Source organism: Callorhinchus milii, unplaced genomic scaffold, assembly GCF_018977255.1.
Source record: "Callorhinchus milii isolate IMCB2004 unplaced genomic scaffold, IMCB_Cmil_1.0 Scaffold2, whole genome shotgun sequence".
Classification (NCBI taxonomy): Eukaryota; Metazoa; Chordata; class Chondrichthyes; order Chimaeriformes; family Callorhinchidae; genus Callorhinchus; species Callorhinchus milii.
Window position 1 is genome coordinate 114,649,200 of NW_024704743.1, and position 24,819 is coordinate 114,674,018.

General features: G+C 41.4%; 1 protein-coding gene across 1 annotated transcript in view; it reads right to left on the reverse strand.

The window, feature by feature from the left end:
• prex2 (phosphatidylinositol-3,4,5-trisphosphate-dependent Rac exchange factor 2) overlaps positions 1 to 24,819 on the reverse strand; it is a 184,636-nt gene that overhangs the window by 62,215 nt on the left and 97,602 nt on the right. Inside the window, exons 20-25 of the mRNA XM_007886904.2 lie at positions 20,767 to 20,903; positions 16,904 to 17,027; positions 14,243 to 14,427; positions 10,181 to 10,342; positions 7,870 to 8,092; positions 6,076 to 6,283 (exon numbers count right to left, since the gene is read on the reverse strand). Coding sequence (XP_007885095.1) covers positions 6,076 to 6,283; positions 7,870 to 8,092; positions 10,181 to 10,342; positions 14,243 to 14,427; positions 16,904 to 17,027; positions 20,767 to 20,903 — 1,039 coding nt within the window. The remainder of the gene's footprint in view (positions 1 to 6,075; positions 6,284 to 7,869; positions 8,093 to 10,180; positions 10,343 to 14,242; positions 14,428 to 16,903; positions 17,028 to 20,766; positions 20,904 to 24,819) is intronic.

A 24,819-nucleotide genomic window follows, 5' to 3' on the forward strand; every position in this document is an offset into this window, starting at 1 on the left:
CATAAAATGTTTTCTTCAATGTTAGTTCCTATTAGCCAATTACTACCACCTACTAGCCATTTCATTTGCAGATTAAATCAAGTTCAAAGTGATTAGTTCACTCTTGCTGGGAACAACCTATCATGCTGCGTTTATGGAGCGTGCTTGGTTAGGTGCCTGGCAGTGTTTGTCCACTCAAGCTCAGTATATATGGGAGCAGAGAGAGTGTGAGCCTGGAGAAGAGCCAGTCTGAACCTGGAGAAGGTGTTTCCAGGAACAGAGTGATATTTACTCACTGCAGAACAAAGACAATGGGTATAAATCACATCTGAACTCACTCCCATGAAGTCCATTGAATTCTCAAAGTAACAAATGTAGTTCACAAATCACGTAGTTTATAAACCAGATGCAAAGGTTTATTATTTTTATAATGACTCAGACTATCGGGTTATAACAGGTCTGCCCTGTAGCCTGCAACATTCTGAAAATGTATTTTACCCATTAGTCAAAGTACCATTAGCTTTCTACTTCTTCACACAAAACTCAACTTAACCCAAATACCCTGACATTCGGGGATCACTGGCACAGAATCCAGATGCTGAAAATCAGAAAATGTAGTTTAAATCACAAACAACGTAATGAAAGCAATGCATCTACATCATTGCACATGGACACACGTGAATAAGGCAGGACTCAAGAAATGAAACCTACGCTTCACTAGGGCATTTTGCACTGTGTATAAATAAACAGAATACATCATGCATGCAATATAGCAATAATAATAATAAACATAACAATAGTTATTAACATTGTGAACAGTGCTAAGAATATAAACGTTTTCCCATTTATTTCTGATCGAAGTGAATTACAGGAAAAGAACACACCAACGCCCATCTCCACTGCTGCCTTCTCTACACAGAATGTAGCCATCATAGAATCGTACAGATTACAGCACAGAACAAAGGAAAATAAGAAAGCCGGAAGAGGAGGAGGCCATTCAGGCACATCAAGCCTGTTGCACCAGTTTATTAGATCTTGGGTAGATCTTTTAATCTGAATGACATGCCCCTTTCATCATACCTCTTAAAACCTCTATTACCCAGGTATCTCTCTCTCTCTCTATGGACCAAGATGATAATAATCCTTACAATTGGTATAGCACCTTTGACATCAGGATGATGTCCCCAAAACACTTCAAAGGATATACTTTAAAAGTGCAGTGACTTTGTGTTTTGTGAGTGATTGCATCAATACAATGTAAACAGTCCTAAATTGTACTTGAATACTTGTGAGTTGAATGCCCTGCCCTTCAGGATTTCATACTCTTTCCATAAAGTTCTAAAGGAGATCCTGGTGTTGCTGTGAAATCAAGGCTGGTGCCAGCAACTCCACTGAAGCTGTCTATTCCAATGGCTTTTTTTCCCCCTCCCCCATATCCTTCCATATTGATCTTCTTCAAATATTTATCCAATTCACTTTTAATTTTATTATGGTCACAACAACAATTTACATTTATACATTGCCTTTCTGATCAGGAGGATTCGTCAGGGGCAGGGGAGGGGAGGGGGAGCTGGAAAGGGGAAAGGAGGCTGGAAGGTCGGTCAAGGAGAAAGGTTTTAAGATGGTTTTTAAGATGGAACCTCAAGAGCCATATGCTACAAAGCATTCCATGTGCGAGTCTGGCTCAGTTCGTAGCACTCTCGCCTTTGAGTCAGAAGGTTGTGTTGTAGTTTTAAGCTCTACAAAGGGACTTGGAACCTACAAGTCTAAGCTGACACTATTCTGGGGATGTGCTGCATTGTTGAAGGTGCTATCCTTCGGTTGAGACATTAGACCAAGGTGCTGCTTGTCTGTTCAGGTGAACGTTAAAAGATCCCATGGAACTATCTGAAAAGAGTTTCTCCTGGCCAACAATCCTCCAGTCAGTCATTCATTTCATGGTTGTTTGTGGGACATAGCTGTGAACAAACCTGCTGCATTCAAGCTCAAAAATACACACAGTCACAGCACTTTATAGTGTATTCTGTGTAGTGCTCTGAGACATCTCGACAAAATTATAAGGCTGAATATCATTAGCAAGGATTATTACTATTATGCTTTAATAACTGTGTTAAATTAATTTTTCCAACCTTCCCCCCTTTAACTCTTCGTTCCCACTTGTTACCAATTCGCCAACCAGTGGGAAGGGTTTTTCTTGGTTGCTGTCAATACCATATTGTCACAGGGTCATATATCACATCGGGACTCTTATCGAGCAGAGATTCCAACCAGACTTCATCTTCCCTCAATGAAATGGAAGACTTTGAGGCAGCACAGAGCACCATCTGGTGGTGCACCTGAAATATGGCAAACCTCCTCTGAGGTGAAAGACTGAATAAAAGTCACGACTATGATTTGGTATTAGGAACTGAGTGCTGTAGCACTGGAGCCACAGGGAATTGTTCAAAGCTGTTGTTAGAGACACCATCACTAAGACAACAAATGCAATTAACAATCCAGGTGTGTGTGTGTGTGCTGACAGCATGTACTGTTTTTTCCTCAGTCTCCACTGTAACCCAGTTATATATACAAATTCCATTATTTGAAAGAGTTGTAGTGCGGAACAGGAAACAGGTTACCCAGAGGACTAACTTGTATGATTCATGCAGGAAGGGCAAGACTCACACAGGCTAGATCCTAGGGTGTGCGTACTGTTGATGCAATACATTCGGTCTTAGTTTAAGCTTCAAAGAACGATAAAAGGCCTTTTCTACCTCACTAAATTTATGAATGATCAAGAATCTAACCTTCTCCAATGTACATTATGTGATTTTTCTGACAGACTCTCAATCTCCTTCCACTGCCAACAACTTTAGATTAAAGAAAACCTACACATATGTCAAAATAGATTCTAGTTGATTTTAGAAATGAAATTGAACATATTCAAACATGAAATATATAGAACAAATCCAGGAGGATTTCCGCTAACACCTTTCAATGTACCAGTGTCTTTTGGGAATAGCTTAGCCTGTTGTTAGCTTTATTGCAAATTCTCTTGCTCGCACCCTAAAGTCTTAAGGATACTTTGATCTATAGGTTGAGAGATTGGGTCAAGAATTCAAAGGTCAATTTATTAATAATAATAATATTTTTTAAATGGTAAACCACATTGGTATAGCTTCTTTTGTGTCAGGAGGATTGTAAAGTGGAGTGACTGTGTTTCGTTTAAAGGGACTCGGATGTGTCCTGTAAACATCTTGTAATAAAATGAACCTGTTTTATACATCAGTGCATGAGCTCATGTAGTCAGATAGGATGATACAACCACAGAAATGTCCAGGAAAAAGGTGGCCCCATTTGGCCCATCAAGTGTGCTGGCTCTTTTAAAGAACAATCATTTCAGGCCATTTACCTGCCACACCCTCCCCACTCCGTTCCAATACCTCTGCAGGTTATATTCTGCTTAGTTTCCTCTTGAAAGTTAATATGGTTCCTGCTCTTGCCTCGACGGCATCTTAACAGCTTGCCATTCACTCACACATGTTTTATAAAAGGCCTTTCAGCAATAAGAGAGAGAAAGTGTTTGCTGCAGTCACTGAAGTGTACAAAACGTAAAAATTCTTTTTTGCATTAATAAATACAATATATGGGATCAAAACAGAGATGTGATATTAAACTTTGTGGAGCACTTTAATGAGACATCCTCCCGATGTAAAAGGAGCTACAGTGAAACATTTTGTTACAATTTAGAAGGTAACCGTACTCTCTGATAGTGCCATCGATGCTTAACTCTCTTTGGTTTGCATAAGAGGTTACATACGGTTGGGAATAATCCACAATTATAAAATGACATCAATTCTTCTGGGGTGATTCTCAGAGGCATGTAAAATATCCCAAAGGTCATTTTTTCGGAACAAATTGTTAATGGCTTCCAGAACGCAATTTTTTTTGAAGGATATCTGATTCGCCATAAGTTATTTTTCCCTTGGTTTGTGCCATTCAATACTTCTTCACAACAGGCCTTTACTGTGTATCAAGTAAATCCTGACTAAAATTTATGGCATTGTTGTAAACAGCGAGAACAGAATTTCTACTATGCTGAGGCTGCATTCTGGCAGGTTTATTGGTTGAACTGCTGTTGAAGACTTACATTTTTATGGTCTTTGTAAAAAGAGGACGTTTCTGCAAAACAGTATATTTACACTTGCCGGTTTCCAATTCTAATCAGCATTTGTGGGGTTTTCCAATTTTCTCTAATTCCCTTTGCTGAACATTTTTTTTCCCACATGTACTTTGTCACTCTGAACTGCAGAAATAAAAAAGGCCACGTTCTAAGTCGGAAGATGCTAATAATAATAATGCTTAATAATAATGCCAATAATAATGATTATTGTTCACTGCACATGCATGGACAGTGCCACTAAAGTCAGCTCCTTGTAGTGGATAAGATTGCTAAAAAATAAATGAAACCAATAAAGGTAAAATAAACATTAATATCATCCTATGAAAATTAAAAACAAAAAGCCAAATCAGACAAGCCTAAAGACAACAAACAGCAACAAGCATTTACGTAACACACGTCTTGTGGGATAGAGTCTTAGAGCGCTGCACAGTGGCCAGGTTGGACATTGAACAAAGGGTGGAGTGTAAATTACAGTATATTTGACAAGAAATATGTTCTGACTGGCCGTTCTACCTGTGAACCATTAAACGGGGCCATAACCTAAGCTGTTGTTTCACATCTGGCAGAGTCCTGCTGGTAAGGGTTCCCAGGCTTTACAGATACAGCCTGGCTGGGATGCTGACTAAGGTTTATAGTAGATTGCCCAGCTTGCTCCAATTAACACAGAAAATTCAAGCTGGATGTTTTTAATAAGGTATCCCAAGCTTTTACAGACATGGTGTAATGTGTAGGCCAGGACTCTGGACAAATTAACTCAGTCATACACTCGCTTCAATCAGCTGTGCTCCTTCCTCTCCCTCAGACCTGTCTCCCATCTTGCAAACATCTAGCTGTCGAAGTGCCATCACTACATCTCCTCTGATACAATACAAACCCAAATTACATTTGTATAGCGCCTTTCAATTCGGGAGAACATCCCAAGGCGCTGGATGACTTCTTTTCCTGTCCCCTTATGGTTTTGTGCATCGATCACCAGGGATCTACGTCAACAAGACGGAAGCCATACTCTTTGGCTCCAGTCAACGTCTTCTGTCCTCCTCAACCTACCCGATCTATCCTTAAAACTCTCAGAGCGGATCGACTTCAAGATCCTCACTCTAGTGTTTAAATCCCTCCACGCTTTGGCACCCCCCATTTCTCCAACCACCCCTCACAACACTACCACTGCCTCTGTTCTACTGGCTTTGGCCTCTTCCTTGTCCCTCGAATCCTCCGTTTCCACCATCGGCGGCCATGCCTTCATCCACTACACCCCGAAGCTATGGAACTCCCTCGTTCAATCCCTTTGCCTTGCCCCCTCTTTCCACATTTTCAGGTTGCGCCTGAACACATTCCTCTTCAACCGTGCCTACGGTCATCTATGCCTCGCCCTGGCTCGGCAGTGGGCTCCATTGCTAAGGGCTCTGGGATGCCACCCGGCATGGAGGGTGCTATGTAAATGCAAGTTGTTGTTGTTGTTCTATCCACTACCCTCTCCTTTTCCTCATCTACACGCTTCCCCCTTTGGTAAATATCCTACACAGACAATGGCCTTGCTCCAATTCACCTCCATCATCTACTGTGAACCATTTGTCCATTAATTCCCGGTGCTCTATCAACTCTGATCTGCTTCAAGCCCCCTGCCCGCTCTGCCCCACTGATAGCGGGTGAGCTTACAGACACTTTGCCCCCATCCTCTGAAACTCACTGGAATTCACTTCTAACCGGTTTAGCACTAATTTTAAGATTACGTCTCCAGCATTGGATTCCACTGTCAGATCTACTATGTCTTGGCTGCCTCATTCACCTACAAAATACACAGTCACTACACTTTATATTAAATCCAAGTGAAGTGAATCCACTTTGAGCCATCCTCCCAACATATAAGGCACTATGTCAAATGTAAAGCATATTATTATCATTAGAATTTAATTAAAACAGTACAATTTACTCACTCATCAATCTGTGAGATGTAAGTTTCCAGTTCCTTTACAACTGTCTGCAGTTTATTGAGTAGCTTCTGGTATGAATCCCGAGTCTCCACGTCCTCTTCTTTCAGGAGGAAGCAAAGGCCATGCCCATCCTGCTGCCCCAAACTGTGTCCAGAGGGAGCTGCCATGGTGGTGATGCAGTGCTGGATATACACCACTGGGTCCAATTTGTCTGTGGAATAATAATAATAATCCTTGCATTTGATATAGCGCCTTATCACGTCTTCAAGACGTCTCAAAGCCCTTCACAGAATATACTGTGAAGTGAATTGACTGTATATTTTGTGGGCAAAACTCATCAGCCAATTGCACGCAGCGGTGTCCGACAGTCGTAGATTGACTGACCAATTTATTATTATTTTTTTGAAGGGCTTATGACCCCTGGAAAAGTGATCCGCCAATCGACTAACAACCGGGTTTCTACTTACAGCTTGGTAAACAGAGACATGTGAGGAGCAAGGAAACTTGCCCTATATTTCCTCCACCTCCGCCATATTGCCCGTCTCTGACAATATCTCACCCTACAAGCTGCTGAAACCCTTGTCCACACCGTTGTCACCTCAAATCCCCTCCTCGGCGGTCTCCCCTCCTGTGCTATTCACAAAAGTCAACTCATCTAAAACTACGCCGCCCGCATTCTCACCCGCACTAAACACCGCACCCTGAATACTCCAGTCCTTGCCAAACACCACTGGCTCCCTGTCACACAGAGGATCGACTTCAAGATCCTCACTCTAGTGTTTAAATCCCTCCATGCCTCGGCACTCCCCTATCTCTCCAACCTCTTCTCTCCTCACAGCACAACCCGCTGCCTCCATTCTACTGGATCCTGCCCCCTCCTTGTCCCTCGAATCCTCTGCTCCACCATTGATAGCTGTGCCTTCAGCCATCACGCCCCAAAGCTATGGAGCTCCTTCCCTCAATCCCCTCGTCTTGACCCCTCTTTCTCCATTTTCAGGCTGTGCCTGAAGACCTTCTTCTTCGACCGTGCCTATGGTCACCTTCCCCCACCCCCTGGCTCGGCATCAGGCTCCACCATTGTTAAGCGCTCTGGGACGCTTTTATTTTCATAATTTTTATATCTGGAACAGTATGTATTTCTTGAGGTAGGACTAAGAGAGCATTCGTATTCAATTACTAGTTAGAAACAAAGAATGAGTTCTCAGGTCCACCTTTTATTGGGAGTGGGTGGTTGTTTTTCTGCCTCTTGAGGGAGAAGGGAATAGAAGAGTAAGAGACGGAGTAAGGAATGGGCAGAGACTCATGCGGGGTATAAGCACCACCACAGACTGGTTGGGCCGAATAATCTGTTCCTGTGCTGTACGTTCCATGTAAATCTTTAAATCTATTCCTCAGATTTCAGTACAAGACCAGATGCAAGTGATTTTCACGGAAACAGCATTGCTTTGGGCTAGCTTTGATATGATCAGGGAGTCATCCTCATGCAATCAGATGAGGGCATTTTAGAGAATGTAGTCAATAGGCATATTTTGCACTGAAAGTTCCTTAGAACAGAGGCACTTCCCCCCAGACCCTCCCCCACAGCCCTTCTCCTCCAGCCCCTTCCCCTCGACTCAGCCACTTACCCCAAAACAGCTTTACTTCATAAGCCTATTTGTCATAATATTTCTTTATAACGGTTGAGTAAGCAGTAATCACACAGCGTGCACATCTGCATGTGTATTTGGATGTTGCAGTTCAAATGTGCACATTAGTTCTCCAGGTTACTGTCTGAGAGACTGAGTTACAAAGCCTTACCTTGGTCCTGGTTCTTGCTGTCAATGTCACTGGTGGATTGTTTCCGGCTGTCCAGTTGCACACCAAACACGCTGCCCAGTGAAGCAGCGTTTTTTGGGTAAGACACCTCCATCACATTTATGTGACAATTGGTCGGGCAGAAATCACTGCTGTGCAGTGGAGGAATCTTAGATTTCGCTTGCTTGAAAGTGGGCCAGGCTCGGTTTTTCAGAACTCGTGAAAACTAAACCATAAAATACAAAATTAATAATAGAGGCACAAATTTATACTTGCCAACATAATGGTTAAATGCTACACTCACATTTATGCCATGATTTACAATAAAAACATCGGCCTTTCCCCAAAAATGCTCGTTGAGAAAATACATGTTTTGTGTTGAACCATTCATAGATTTACATTGAATTTATAGCACCGAAACAGGCCATTTGGCCCATCTAGTCTGTACTTGCATTTCTCCTGCACATGATCTCCAGGCATTCCTTACGTCCTCTACACTTCTATTCCCCTTTCCCTCATGTGTTTACTATCTGATTCAAGTACCGCTTCAGGCAGAGTTCCACATACCTACAGCATGGAATCGTACATAGTCAGACTATACAGAACAAGAAGATCTGGTCTGAGCTGTCAGCTGAGCTGAAGGAATGGAGAAGCAAGACCTCAATTTTCCTGACCTAGCGATGGGAAAAAGCGGCCAAGGTTGGCATTCTGAGCTATATCTAAAAAGACTGTGAATTATACAATATGTAAGAATATTATTTGAGAAGAGGATCATTATCTAACCCAGTGGTTAGATGGCCCTTCTATGCTCATTGTGCCCCACTTACACAGGGAGAATGGTCTATTGTCTAAGGCGATGAATGTCCCCCACCAAAATCCAACAGTATTTAGGAAGAGTGGGGTTAACTGGGAATCTTCATAAGGAAAAACTCAAAGAGAGAAAACAAAAGTAGGTGCATTAAAAAACTTCACGGTAGATATCTTGGCAGGTGTGCCAAGATACAAATTATGATGTGTTATGATTAACATCCACATTGCCATTGAAGACTTGGATTGAAATTAGCGACTTTATGATAATTTACATCATCTGTTATCTCTGCAAGATGACCTCAACCATCAACACCTTTGTCAAGGTTGCACCAAGTAACCTGCCCCACTGCCTAACCTGGACACCCATCCGGCACATGAATCATCCGATTAGGGGCTTGTTCGCTGAATATCAGGCTAATAAAACAAAATAAAGTCAGAGTAAAATCAATATTTCATTCATAGTCTAATGTGCAAGTCCACTGCATGACCCGCCAGCTTCCTGAGACAGACTAGGAAAAAATATGTGTGCGTGGGTGTGTGGATGTTGTGGGGGTGGGGGAGAGGAGGGGGCAAATCTTTCTCCAGCACACCTGAGCACCAATCGATTAGTTCATTTAAAGCACACTAATTCCTTTCAGACACATAGAATGGAATCTCATTTAATATTCGTTTACCTTGAACATTTGTTTACCCAAACTGAAATTAGCCAAATCCAGCAAACAATGGAGATTAAATTTAAAACCTCACTGCTCTGTTTTGGTACCCCACAGAATGGAGTGCACCATTGGGTTTCATTTCAGAAGCGAAACGTAAAAGAAAACATTTGTGCTGTTGCTTTGTAAATATAAAGTTACCTGCACTTGGTGGAAGAGCTGAGTGATCTTTAAAGTTAAAAAATCTTGAAAGAATTAAGTCCGGGAAAAATATGTCCCACTCTTTATCATAATGTTAGGTTTTGTTTTCAAAAAATCACTTTGTTCATGAAGAAGTCTGCTGTAACTATATTTTTGCACCAAACTTTCAAGTAAACTTTTTTCTTAAATAAACCCCATGATTGTTTACAGACCCTGTTAAGATTCAGTGTCTTGTAACTGGCCTTCAAAAAACAAAATATCTTTCTGGATACCAGGATTTCTCTGGGAATACACGGAATATATTAACCCCACCCTCATATGGATCAGCTCTTGTCCATTTGAGTCCAGACGTCTGGTCTAATTTTTATAAGATAATTTGTGCCCATTTCCCTCGGAATGTCAGGAGTCGCTAGTAGTGAGATCTGTAAAGAGCTGACTGTTCTATAATCAGCGTGTAACACAGACGTTCTTTCCATATTTAGAGCTTCCTAGAGTCACATTCTTTCACAGGCTTAAACGTTGGCACACTGCCTGCCGCTCAGTGGTTTTGGTCGGGTTAACGAGATTCTGCCCCCAAAGTCCACAGTACTCATAGGGAAATTGACTTCCTTGAACTTTTAGCAGCTCAAGGACCTGCTGGAATTGCTTACCTTCTTGTAGTTTGTGATCCTTCGGTTAATACGCTCAAGCTTTTCGCTGCACATGCGGCTGAATTTTGAGTGAAGTTCAGGAGACATTGCTTCACTCAGACAGCTCAGCCGGCCGCAGCTCTCCACAAACTGCTCGTCGTTCTTAGCCAAGCTTTCGAGGATCTGTTGAACAAGCAATGTTAAGACGAGATCTTAGCTGTCAAGTCATCGCAAACAAGGAGCAAGAGAATGAAGTGTACAGCTCAGAATAACAACAACAATAAATTGCATGTATATAGCGCCTTTCAGCTTGCACCTGAGCTGTGGGGTGGGGTGGTGAGAAGATGACCAAAGGCACGGTCAAAGAGGATGGTCTTGAGGTGGGCTTTGAAGAAGGCAAGGGAGGGGATGAGGTGGAGGGATCCAGAGGGTGGTGCAGCAAGTATAAAGGCCCAACCTCCGATGGTGAAGCGGTCAGGGCGGAGGACATAGAGCAGACCAGTGCCTGTAGAGTGGAGGAGCAGACAGGTTTGGTAGGGTTTTAAGAGGTCACAGAGATAGGTGGAGCATGACAGTGAAGTCAACTGGAACACGAGTATGCCACAGAGAAACCACAAATAAATACAAACAGAGGCCAATGTGGAAAAAAAGGAATTACATTTTTGTGCTGCTGTATCACAATGTAACACCTCAAAACTCTCCATAGATAAGTAATGTCAAGTGACTGTTTTGTAGGTAAATGATAACAAGCTCCCACAATAGCCATGAAGGAAACGATTAATTAATTAATTTGGAGGAATGTTGGCCAGAACAACCGGAGAAACTGCTGTTTCAAATAGGGTTACAGAAACTTTAACGTTCACCCTCACAGCAATCAGGACCTCAGCTTAAAGACTGCGTCACCGACAGTGCAGCAACAGAGTATAAGGTGCAGATTTCAGTCTGGCTCAGTCGTTAGCACTCTCGCCTCTGAGTCAGAAAGTTGTCAGTTCAAGCCCTAGGTCAGAACTCTGAGCTCATACACTGAGCTGACACCCAAATGCAGGGTTGAGGGAACTCTGCATTGAGACATTAAACTGAGGTCCTGTTCAGGAGAGAAGGCAGTCTCTCCCAGCGTACCAGACAATACATGTGGAAAACTAATTTCAAATACGCAGTCATTGCACTTTACAGGAAACACTTTAAAGATGTTTTGTTGTACTAGGCACTATATCAAATGCAAGGATTAACCCATAAACACGAGCACTAGGGAATCGGCCTAACTGATATCTAACTCAGACAGTCAGCAGCATATTTAGAAGTCTGGTATTCTGTACGGTTACATAATGCAGGTTTGCAGTAGCTATTTCCTACGTGATGAGCTCTTCATCTTGGCCTGACTGTGAAAGGAGGTATAAGCAGAGATCAGGCAATGCCCCTAAAGAGAGAGGGAGAAATTGGTATTCATGTCACCCTTGGTTGTTCCAACACTTAGTTGCCCAGCAGCAAAAAATCTGTCTTGCCTTCTGAGATGGGCGACTGTATGTGCTAGCGCAGGCTAAAGAGAGAGGGGGTCTTTATTCTTTCCTCCTGGACTGAGAGAAAAATAAATATAATTTAAAAAGCATAAGGTAGCAATTGTAACCCATGACACATTTTCCTTCTATCCTTTCCTCTGATGCTTGTCTTTCTACGGCAGCGAATAAAACAAAGCACTGAATAATAAACACAACAAGCAGCAATGACGCTTGGGTGTCAAAGGAAGTCGAGGAGCAAGTGGAGGAGCGGGTTTTCATGGGGCAAACTCACATCTAGCTGCTTAGAAACAAGACCGAACTGGAGACAAGAAACAGCCTTTTGTAAGTCCAGAGAGAAAAACAACAAAGAACATGCAACTTGCGGAGTATTTTATTGGTCTGAAGAAAACCATTCTCAAAGCAGTCAAAGCTTCTGTTTGAAATGCAGCCCTTTTGCTCAGAATATTGAAAATAAAGTGTATTCAATCAAAGAAAAACAAGTACAAACATTTACAGGGTAAACTTATAATTACTACTAAGAATAATCCTTGTATTTGATATGGCGCCTTATCACTTTGTTGTGACGTCTCAAAGTACTTTGCAGAATAGACTGTGAAGTGAGTATTGACTGTATATTTTGTGGGCGAAATGTGGCAGCCAATTATGCACAGCAAGGTCCCACAGAATTGTGGATTGGTTTTTTTAAGTAATTATTACCCCTGGAAAGTGATCCGCCAATCGACTAACAACTGGGTTCTTACTTACTGCTAGGTAAAGGAGTGTGTGGAGTAAGGAAACTTGCCGGAGGTTTTATCCTGCTCGGGAATCAAACCTCTGTTTGCGAGGCAAGCACGCTAACCACTACGCCACAGGACTCCAATTTGGAAGCAGACAATTTGAACAGCCATTTTTCTAAGGCAGTGTACGTTATCAGGCTCAATTTCATTGAACAATATCTCACCAGTCCTTCCAGGAGAGAACAGAGGTTTTTCTGTATGTACACAAAATCTAATATTGGATGCTTTAATAAGTTTAACTCATGACTAAAGTGCTGGTGTTTTCAATTTAGGTTAACTAACAAAATGAAAAAAAATCAATCCAAACAATCAAATATCAGTGAATATTTATGAATTGGTTTCCTGTCCAGAGTATAATAATAATAATCCTTGCATTTGATATAGTGCTTTTCACCACTTCTAGACGTCTCAAAGTTCTTCACAGAATATTTGTGGGCGAAACGCAACAGCCAATTGCGCACAGCAGTGTCCTACAAACAGTAGTGGATTGAAGTGACCAATTTTTTTTGAGGGATTACTATCAGTTGTGTGGAGTAAGGAAACTTGCCCAAGGTTTCACCCTGCCGGGACTCGAACCCAGGTCTCTCGCTTGCAAAGCGAGTGCTCTAAAAGGGGCATTTACAGTTCTCATGAATGCCTTTGTTAAATTATGGGTTTTGGAAGAATTTCACAAGTAACTGCATCCACATCCTAGAACAGAATTGTATTCCATGGAACTAGTAACATTTTGCTCATTACAAATGCAGTGAAACATTAGCACCACTTATGAATCAGGCTACAATGTCGGGTTGCAATCCTAAGAATCCTGATCCTGGCATCCTATATGGTAATTGTGCTGCCAAAAAGATTATTGAAGAGAATCCCAGGATTTCAGGAATGGTAGGGTCTTTCCTTACTGCCGGAAGTGGGCAGGTGTTTAAATCTCCCATGCACACTGCAGAGGGACGCTCTATCTGAAGTACCTCACTGTGTGCACAATCACCGAAGGCGTTCTTGACCAGGTAACAGTCGAGATCCTGTGATTTGGTCCATTAAAATCCCGAAATCCCAGGCTTCTGAAAGAGCTCTGGGAATTGCAACCCCTAGCTAAAAGCTTCGGTGGGTTTTACAAAAGCATCTTCCAAATGTCTCCTGAACATTTATATCACAGAGAAATCTCCAAACCATCAATATACTTAACAGTCTCTTGTAAGGTATTGTTAGTTCGATTTTGCATCAATCTGGCTCAGTTGGTAGCACTTTTGCTTCAGTGTCAGAAAGTTATGGGTTCCAGTCCAATGTTGGGACTTTGAACTCATAGTTGAGGCTTACAATCCAGCACTGGGAGAGCGCTGCATTGTTGGAGATACCATCCTTCAGATGAGACATAAAACTGAGGACCCACCTGCCTGTTTGTTAAAGATTTCACAACCAAAATTGAAAAGTGAGTTTCTCTCGGTGTCCTGGCCATCAATCCCCCAATAAGATTACAACCTTGTGCAAATTGACTGCCGTGTTCCTCTACAAAAATACACATTTAACAGTATATCTTGTGAAGGTTTTCGAGATGTTCTCCCAATGTGAAAGGCATTATAACAAATGCAAGGATTATTGCTTGTTTAGGGAAATATTCAAATTACTCCACAGTGTAATTGTAAGCAGAGAAGTACTACAATGAAGGGAAAAGGAAAGGAAGAGTTTAGAAAGATGCGCACAAATTTTAAGCCTGTTGTTGATAAAAATAGTTTTGTCAGGAAAGCAGAGCACAGATGTTTAACCACAGGACAATTCGTTGATCCTTCCAACCTTACCTTCGCTGTTAAACTGAAAAATCCCTTTGGTTCGCTCATTTTCTCCAGCACACGGCATTTTGTGCCAGCCGTGCTATCGTATTCATACACCACGCCATACTCCAAGTGAACATTATCCACAGTCAGACTCACGTGATCCTTCTTCCCATCAATTAAAGCCATTGTATTGAACTTATCAAAGACTTCTGGGGAGAAAGAAACCATGGCGTCATCTTGACATCTTGTTACGTTAGATAAAAACAAAGGAAATCTAACTATCACCTTCAATACAGAAACTGCTGAGGGTGAATACCTAACACCAAAGTAAACCACACTGAGGCCTAATTTGAGAGATTTGCGAAATAATTTGTGAATAGCTAATCTCAATCCAACTCTCTACTCAGATAGCAACGTCCTGCCAGGCTACAGGAGCCTCCCCAGCATTCTATAATTATTATATGCATCACTCAGCGAACACCAGCCTGCTTCATGTTCCCCCACCCTATCCACCCCACTATCATTGGGTAAGCTTGCAGCCATTCTGCTCCTGTCCTTCTTCCAACTTACTCCTTCTCTCCCCATATTCACCAGTTACCACTTTATCCCTTTGATCATCCCCCCCATCCACACACCCCCGCCCACACACACCTTTCCCAAAGGGGTGCCCAGCTAGCTGTGTAAAGGGCTTTGAGACATCCTCCCAACATGAAAAGTGCTGTATAAATGTGAATTGCAACGTATTTTGAAACTGCAAATTTATTGATGATTTGCTATGTTGTCTGGACTCCCCAAACTCTCGAAGCAAAGCTGTGCATCACAGCACAAAGGAACATACAGATGTTTTGCACATTTCATTTTAAGTTTCACTACCTTTGACAGAGGCGCAGTATTTGAGTTCGAATTCAGATGGAAAAAAATAATCATTTAAAAATCAAAGTAAGGCATCCAGTGACAAACAGTTTGCACAATGTATGTAATTCAAGGCCCATCCAGGTAGCAGTCAAGTCACGCCACACGCTCTCGTTCCAACAGACTGTGCTCGGAAAATTCTGATCGGAGACTTCTCCCTTTGATTGGATATGTATGATAGCTTTCTCAAGGAATTGATGCACACCAACGACAGAAAATTGTAATCTTTTTGACTGGCAGACAAAATTACTTGCTTCCGAAAAGCACATGCGGATACAGATTTCTCATGGTTATTTAATGGGACTGTTTCGTGCCTGGTGCAGTTCGTTCTGCTGCTGGGGTTGCAAATTAAATATTGATAGCAGCTTGCTGCCGAGTACGCATCCCCACAGAGAAATTACATTAGAGAGGTTTAGAGAGGTTTTTTTTTATTCCCTCCAGAATTTATATTGAGAATTACAGTTTCTCATTTTAAAACAAATAATCCATTTCTTCTCATTTCAACTGAGAAACACTTCAACAGAAAAAATTATTTTCTGTGCAATTCAATATATATGTATATATATCATATACACATACACACACTCAAACACAAAACTCCACATTATAGTATATCCTGTGAAGTGCTTTGGGATGTATTCCTGACGCGAAAGGCGCTTAACCAAATTATTGGTTAATAATACAAATTATTATCACTTTTAAAAAAAAATAATTAAGGAGCTGTGCCAGAATTTAAAGATTCTGAATTTAAAGAATTTAAAGATGGAAAAATTAAGACTTCCAGAATCTAATGTCACCTTGTGTTGGTATTTGTCTCCACATAAGCCACCTAGTGATCTTGCTTGCCTGCCCAAACCCATCAAGGCAGAGGGCGAAACCTTGGGCAAGTTTCCTTACTCCACACAGAGCCTAATAATAATCCTCCAAAAACCAAAAACAATAATAAATTGGTCATTTTCAATCCACGACTGTTTGTGGGACATTGCTGTGCGCAATTGGCTGCCGCGTTCGCCCACAAATATACAGTCAATTCACTTTACAGTGTGTTCTGTGAAGCGCTTTGGGATGTCCTCCCGACGTGAAAAGCGCTATATCAAATGCAAGGATTATTATTATTATTATCAACAATTCTGTTTCTTTTAAATCATCTCCCAAATTTCTTTTGAAAACAATTTACAAATTCTGTCTCACTAAAGGTTTGCGACAGAGAATTTCACATTCCCAATACCTTTTGTGCAAAGACTGTCTTTTTTTCCAACTCCCATTTGTAAAATGTTTTGGGAAGTTATCGTAAAAGATTTTGATCCCTTATTTAAGGCTAAGGCCACGAGAAATGTCAGGCCTCGGATGAATTTGACCGCGAGCATCTGTGGTGGACTATCAAGTCATTCCAAACCAAAGAAAATCTGGGGAGATTTGAATTATAAGGGATTAAGGGATTCCTCCAACTAGGGAAAAGGGATTGAGCCAGAAAGATTTTTTTTCAAAACAGGAATACATTAGCACTATAATGTTGGAATTTATGTACAAAGTATTAACAGAATGGAATCAATTTGGCAACATATTTGATAACTATCACATTGAGTACAGCTGGAGGTGGGTTCTCACCCCCACCCCACCCTCCTACCCCAGCCCTGACTGTTCTCAATGGTGACTCTAGGAAGTGGATGTTGGCTTCATGGACTTCGCCATTAAGAACAATGTTAGGCTTCTCCTCCAGTGTTTCATGGAGTGTTTCACTAAAATGAACCCAGATACTGGTGGTGGACTTACCTTCATTGAATCCATCTTGTACATCAATGCCATTTCCTCCTGAACCTGGAGACTTTAAGTTGGATTTTGGGGTATCTTCCTGACCACTCTCAGTATTGTTGTACACCCACTGAATGGAATCGTGCTAAAAGGAATGACCGAAATAGAAGGATTATAATGTGGTCAATTTCAGGGCAGAGGGGCTCCTTGGACAAGCGGCTGTTCATGTGGATGCTGATGCTTTTTGCCAATGGCCACAGAGCGGCAACACCACTGGAGCATCATTAAGATGCCAATTATCTTCAATTGTTGATTGCTGCTTTATTTTCTTTAATAAGCACCTTTTATGTGAGGAAGACGTCTCAAAGTGCTTCACAGGATCCACCGTGAATTGGAATAACTGTGTGTTTTGTAGGTGCACCCGATAGCCAATTTGCATACACACAGCCATGACCAATTTTATCTGCTGGCCGGGATATCAGGAGAAATTCCCTTCTTGTTTCAAGTGGAGCCTATTTTCAAATTTTTAAAGTCCACTTAAACATGCAGACAGAGCTTAGTTTAATGACTCAGTTAAGAAACAGCACCTCCACCATTGCAGCCCCCACCCCTCCCCCCCCAGCACCATATTGAATCACCAGTCTGTAGATTCCAATTTTCAACGTGGGGCTTGAACCAACAACCTTTCAGTTCAGAAAAGGAGGAAAAAGGCACTAAGAAGAAATTGTTTTAGCTGCTACTGAGATGGCTGAGAAGTTGACAGCTGTTCCAAAATGTGTCAATTATCTGATCTTAAAATATAATGACAATGTTTTTCTTTTAAAAAATAATTTTCAAGGGAAGACCACAATTGTGGCTGTTGCAGCACAGGCAGGCAGACTTTTCATTGATAACGTCAATCTTATAACCATCAACAGCAAAACTCTCCACTGGAATCAATGGGGAAATAATGTCCAAGTCACTTGAAATGAATGATGCCTATCTAACTAATGGACTTCAATGATTATAATGGGAGTGTTTGATATGATTGAAACAACTGGTTAGTTTAGAAACACCAAGAAAACAGCATCTTATTCTATTTTCGGCCACTTCATGTAAAGCTACGAATCATGTCCTCAACCGGAATTGTAACAACACTGCAGAAAGGATTAATGGGTTCATTTTCCATTCCCCACCTGCAACCTCAATAGGTATATACACAATATAGCATCATGGTATTTAAAAATGTCTTGTAAGGAGAAACACACTATCTTAAATAGCACACTACCTCAATCTCCGCAATATCACCAGTCACTCACTCTATTTCACATCAAACACAGCCAAATTCCTTATCTACACTTTCATCACCTTTTCCAACTCGCTGCTTGCTGGCCTCCATTCTCAGATCCAGATAATAATAATAATAATAATAATAACAATAATAATAATAATCCATGCATTAGTTCATCCAGAACTACTATACTCTCTCACGCAGAAGGCTCCAAAAATCCACTACACCTACCAAGCTCCTTTGGCCCCCTACTGACTTTGTGGATTGACTTTGCCCAACCCTCTCTCTAAGATCGCTACTCACTGCCCTCTCCTTCCGTTCCACCACCTCACCATTGGTGGGCGAGCTTTCAACCACCTTGCCCTACTCTCTGGAACTCTCTCCCAAAATCCCTCTGACCTCTCATTGACTACACGTTTGGCCACCTCCTAGAGAGAATTTTGAACTCACTGCTGGAAGCTGTGGCTTAAGCAAAAAACATGAATATATATAAGAGGAAGCTTGAGGCATCCGTGAGAGAAAAGGAAAATAGAGGGGTATTAATGAGGGGATTATAGCAGTACAAATTCTATCATTCTATGTAAGTCTATGCAAGGTGCTTATAGCAGTACAAATTGCTGTTGATGTTGCTTATGCTGAAAAAGCACATCAAGAGGTACAGTGCATCTTCTCCAGGGAGCTCCATGTATGTTGACCAGCAAGAACTCCTCTCCACCAAGGTGTCCAGGCAGAACAGCATTCTTGGATATCAGGGAAGTTTACAACAGAGTTCTCAAAAGACGATGCATGTTAGGTCCTGAAGCACTTATCCCTTTGCAAGACAGCATTAACGTTGTTTTATTCCCCCCATACCAGAGCTTCTTGAACCCCTATAACTTTCTCTTCCCACATAAAGGGTTGTTTCTTCCAAGTTACCTCTGGAGCTGGTATTTTCCATGGAATAAAAAGAGGGTGTGCCATCATCATCCGCAATAATTAAGATAAGTTCTTTTGATTTTTAATTATTTTTCTCTAACGGTAGCAGTTTGTTTAGATTACAATTATTCTTACCAGAGCGTATCAATTGTGAAGTGCGGATTACCAATAATGTGAATACTGCAGAGAATAGCAGCCAAGTCCTGTGCTGAATACCAAAAAGAAACTACGCCCATTGGTTTACCAGCTCACAAAGTAAAACAAACACCCAAATAAACAATTTGGTTTCTAAAAATGGAAAGTAGGGCAGGCCTACAACAGGCTTTGATATAGCTTTGGAGGTCGACACAAAGCCATTTATAGAATTTTACTGCAAATAGTAGTGACTGTCTATTTGTAGAGTCAGCCTACTTTAAACAATCTTGACTGCAAGACTTGCTAATTTCTACAAATACACAGTTATGACACACTACAGAAAAAACTCTATGAAGCACGTTTTGATGTAATGAGGAGCTATTTCAAACATAAGTATTATTCATTATTAATATTATTATTAATTATTATTAATTGTATTATTATAATATTATTATTAAACCGAACTGGAAAACCTTGCTGCACTGGAGAGAAGCTGCCTGAACTTTGATAATAGTCTTTAGATATCTCTAAGAATTTACTGTAAAGTGTAATATTTTGCAGGTGGGCACAGCAATGTCCCATAGACTGTCATGAAATAAATGAGCAATTATATCTGGGAGATTGTTAGCTAGGTCATGAGGGAAACTCCTTCCTCTTTTCAAATAGTGCCATGGGATCAGGAGAGACAGCTGGGACCTTGGGTTAATCCCTCATTAAAAGGACGATATTGCAGCATTCCTCCAGCACTGCACTGGAGTGTAAGCTTAGACTGGGATATCAAAGTCTTGACACGGGGCTTAAACCCACTATCTCTTGACTCAAAGGGTGAGAGTGCTCCCAGCTGAGCCAGACTGACACCTATTGTAGACTCACTTTCTCGTTGTAGAGTCCAGTTTTATTACAGTTTTGTGGAATAGCTCTTCTATCTCAAGAACTTGTTGATTTAAGTAGTTCAATTCAACCAACTGCTTTTTCATTGCAGCTTTCAATTCTGCTATTGACTTAGTTCTTGACTCACCGATTAAATTACCTGAAGCAAAGTTGACAGGCCCCAGGAGGACCCCAAGATAAATTACTAACTGAGAGCCAGTCGGTAGAGACATACCTGACTTTTCCAATTATTTTTCAGATCAATCAACCACACAATCATGAAATTTGCAAAGAAAGGTTATTTACTGAGTGGTTCACTCCTCACTGGTTTCACTCCTGATCTTGATAGCAGAACATATATTCTCCCATACAAGCATCAAGAAAAATTGTTTCTAAAGGTACAATATTTACATGTATATTGCGCCTTTCGCCCAAGGAGTCTATGATAGTCCTGGCTTGGCACCCAAGTTGGGAGTGGGATCCGAGGGGGGTGGGGAGGGGAAATATGATTATATATTTAATTCAACTATATTGATTTAAATTTAATAACTAGAACGATTTTCTTATCAGACTTCAAATGTTAACCTGTTTACTTTTCACTTTAAAAAAAAGTGCAATGTACTGTCTCGTGTTAAAACACAGAATAAGTTGCCTCAAACAAAAAAACAACATTAAAACAAGGACCAAAGCTTACCTGGGAAGGGCGTTTGTATTTTCTGCACGCTGTGACATGAGCAATCACACTTGCATGACTCTCTTTGCTCACGTTGATCCCGTTTACTTTGATGATGCACTGACCAGGATGCAGACCAGCTACTGCTGCCACGGTTCCTACAGAACATAAAAATAATAATAATAAATAATAATCCTTCCATTTGATATAGCGCCTTTCATATTGGGAGGACGTCTCAAAACGCTTCACGTGATAGATTGGGATGTGTAGTGACTGTATTTTGTATGCAAATGCAGCAGTCAATTTGCACACTTTGTTGTCCCGTAAACAACAAGATTCCATTTATAGAGCGCCTTTCACGTCGGGAGGACGTCCCAAGGCGCTGTACAGTTGGGTCAGGACCTGAGCAGGGGGGAAATGGTCAGGGTGAGGGGAGGGAAGGGAGGGAGCGAGGAGGGGGTAGAGAGTCGAGAGGGGAGCTGAAGGCACGGTCAAAGAGAAAGGTCTTGAGACCGGCCTTGAAGGAGGAAAGGGAGGAAGACCGGCCTTGAAGGAGGAAAAGGAGGAAGACCGGCCTTGAAGGAGGAAAGAGAGGAACAACCACCAACAATAACAACTTGCATTTATATAGTGGGGTGGTGTCCTGGAGCTTTTGACAGCGGCAGAGTCTGACCATGGAGTGATTGACCTATTTTATTTGGGGGGTTTGTTCACCAGAACAGTAGGAGAAACTCCCTTGTCTTTTTGAATAATGTGATCTTTAATGTTCACCTAAGCCCACAGACAAGAGGTTAGTTTAAAGTCTCATCTGAAGGACGGCATCACTGATGTATTGGATGTACTCCCCGCAAGTGTTAACCCAGACTATGCTAGTTCAAAATGTAGGACATGAACCCACAAACTTCTGACTTAGAAGCAAGAGGGCTACCAACTGAGCCAGGCTGACACCTCAAGTCATTGGTTTAATAGAAACATAGGCAACACTTATTTACAATTTAGGTCTTTATTGGAATTTATACGTAGGATTGACTACCTGTGAAAAGCTTCTGTTCTTGTGACATGAAAGGAGCAAAATCAAATGCAAGGATTGTACAATATTTATTGAAATATATTCAAGTAACTCCAGCCTCTTATTTCTGCAGCACAGCACTTATAATAGATGTGTTTAAAAAAACACTCCTCTCCTGCCTGAGATAGCAGTGCTGGGATCTGACCACAACCAAAGACGTAAACTGCATCTCAAGCAGAGAAACCCACAAACATCACGTCAACTTGCAAGACCTTGGCCACAACCCTTGAAAGCTTCAGAAACAAACTCTCATATAATTATGAGATGTGCTTCCCGGTTTCCCTGTCTGAGATGGAGTTCACATTGTGGGAAGCATTTGGCAGTCCCGAGGTACCATTTTCCGTGGAGAATCCTTTTACAGTTCAACTCCACTGCTGACACCACAGCAGAACAAGTAAGTCAATATATGCAATGGACCTGCCAGAGCTCAAGGAGAAGGTGGCTGAGAAACTCTTCTTTTATCACAGTGTGCAGGGAGTTGCATTCATATTTGGTACTGAGTGCTTATGAACACATTGTGGTCAGTATTAAGAGTTGACATGAAAGCACTCAAATATTGTACAAATCCCCCCAAACAATTGAATTTAATTGGAAACACAGAAATGACTGATTGCGCTGTGCGGATGTTCGGTCATGTCCACCAGACATTCCCTCATGTCTGGGTTATGAATGATAAGACTGCCCCGCAAACACAAAATTGGAGTTATAAACTCCCAGGTAAGGCATATCTTTTTATCATCAATATTTACTGAAGCAATCATCACTGGCCTGATCGGGCGAGCTTAGAACTCAGCTGAACAGCGCAGACCAAACAACACCAACAGAGGAATCTGGAAGCAAACTTTAACATGCTGCCTCTCCTAATAGTCCCTCCAATGGCACAGACATAGTGCAGGGTGGTGGGGGGTGGGCGAGGTGCTACTTTGTACCTTCCAAGCTAGCTATGCATGCCCTGAAGGTGAGACTGCCAACAGTGGTTTAGGGCTAGGGTTAAATTGGAGATACAACAACAACTTGCACTTATATAGCACCCTCCATGCAGGGTAGCGTCTCAGAGCTCTTAATAGTGGTGGAGCCTGACTCCAAGTCGTGGGGGGACCTTAAGCACGGTCAAGAAGGGAAGAGAGGGGGCAAGGCAGAAGAATTGAAGGAGAGTGTTCCAGAGTTTTGGGGCGAAGTGGCTGAATGCGCAACCTCCAATGGTGGATAATAGTTAAAGTATTAGGGCAAGGGTTGGGATAAGGGTTAAGGTATTAGATAGTAACGGGATAGTGGTTAAGGTATTAGGGTGAGTGTTGAGATAAGGGTTAGAGGAAGATTTAGAGGAGGGTTCAGCAAGAGTCACATCAGGGGATGCGTACAGATTAATATTTCCGAATGCTGTCACATATCACTACATATTAGCTGCCAATATCCCAGCTATACATATAGAATTAAGAGACATATATCCACATAAAAGTCAGACCTAGTTAATTACATCCCAATCAGCAATCACCACGGTGCCAAGAATTACAGTCTTAAAAGGTAATGTGGTTTATTCCACGTCCAGCATTGTGACTTTCCTCCACCTTAATCAGAGGTCACTTTCAATAAAAACTTAGTTGGTCTGCAAACACTTACTCCTATCTCTCATGTAGAATATTAAGATGCATTTATCAAATCATTACAGGCATAGATGAAATATTGATCACAATCAGGGGCCCAGGGACTGCTTCTCCAATACTAAAAACAAGCCAGAAATATTTTATTTCAGACAGGATCCAGGATCCAGATATTCCCATTGGGTTACATTTCCAATTAGAAGCATACCAACTACGACAGCATTTTAATAAACCAGCAATCAATCTCTGACGTTCTTCACTCGCATTTAACACAAACCTGATGAATAATTTAACTTCAGCGTTAAGAACAGCTTGCTTTAGATTCTAAAAATAAAGAGAAGATTTGACTGGAATGGTAACTGCAATTAAACCCAATTGATCAGGGAATTTATTTAATTAGTCTCCTAAATAAAGCTCCTGAAAGGATGCACTTCACTGACTTTTTTTCTTTTGCATACCACGGTCTCGAAATTTCTCATGGTTTTAGCATTAAGAACATCGTCTTAAATTTGTCATTCACTCAGAATGTCAATTCAAATTCAGTCAATTTCAGAAATTGATCGTTTCTCAGTGCCCAAAAATGTTTGTCCCAGGATAGGCAATATTGACACCGGTGTCATTTATGTCAAAAAAGAAACAGGAATGAGGTTGTTTATCCCAGCGTAGGTTGAAATGCATGTTTAGGGTTGGTTTGTGAAAGCAAACATTGTTTTCCTTCTAGTTTGAAGTTCAGCATTCTTATTTTGATAGGCACTTTCTGTCCCTCACCTGTGTGCAGTATTGATGAAATGTTCACATGAGTGACCAAAGGGATGTTAGTGCTATACTGTTGGCCACTGTGGGTAATTTTTGATGTAAGTTTTCAGGAGTGTGTCTTGGTTAATGAATTGCTGTTCTTTTACAGCACATGTAGGTTTTTCTTTCCCCCAATGAGGCCACATTTGAGAGGCATTTTGGTTGAAGAAAAGCAGCAATTATTAAAGGAAGTCATAATAAAAGGATGGTGCTACCATGCACATATATAGAAGGTAATATCAACGTTAGGGTGAAGCCAATGTGCCCCTTAGAGCACTGTCACTTGATGTCACTTCCTCCTTATGTGTAAAAAGTGACATTGCAGCAGCCATTTTGCCGCCCTACTCCCTTACAAAGTGGTTTACAACTTTAAAACAACCAAGAACTACACGTCCTCGCATACACAGGGCTCTCTCCATTGCGTGTGTGCTGTACCCTACAATGGAAGGTACACAATGGAATCTTTTGGTCGAACAGAGTGGGCAAGTTCATTACGTTTTGTTTCCTTGCATTTCTTAAGTTGAATGGTGTGTTTATTATGTTTGAATTGTTCCCGCAAGTTAAGTGTAACGTTTAAGTTTAAGTGTTCCTAATCTTAAGAAAAAAAGT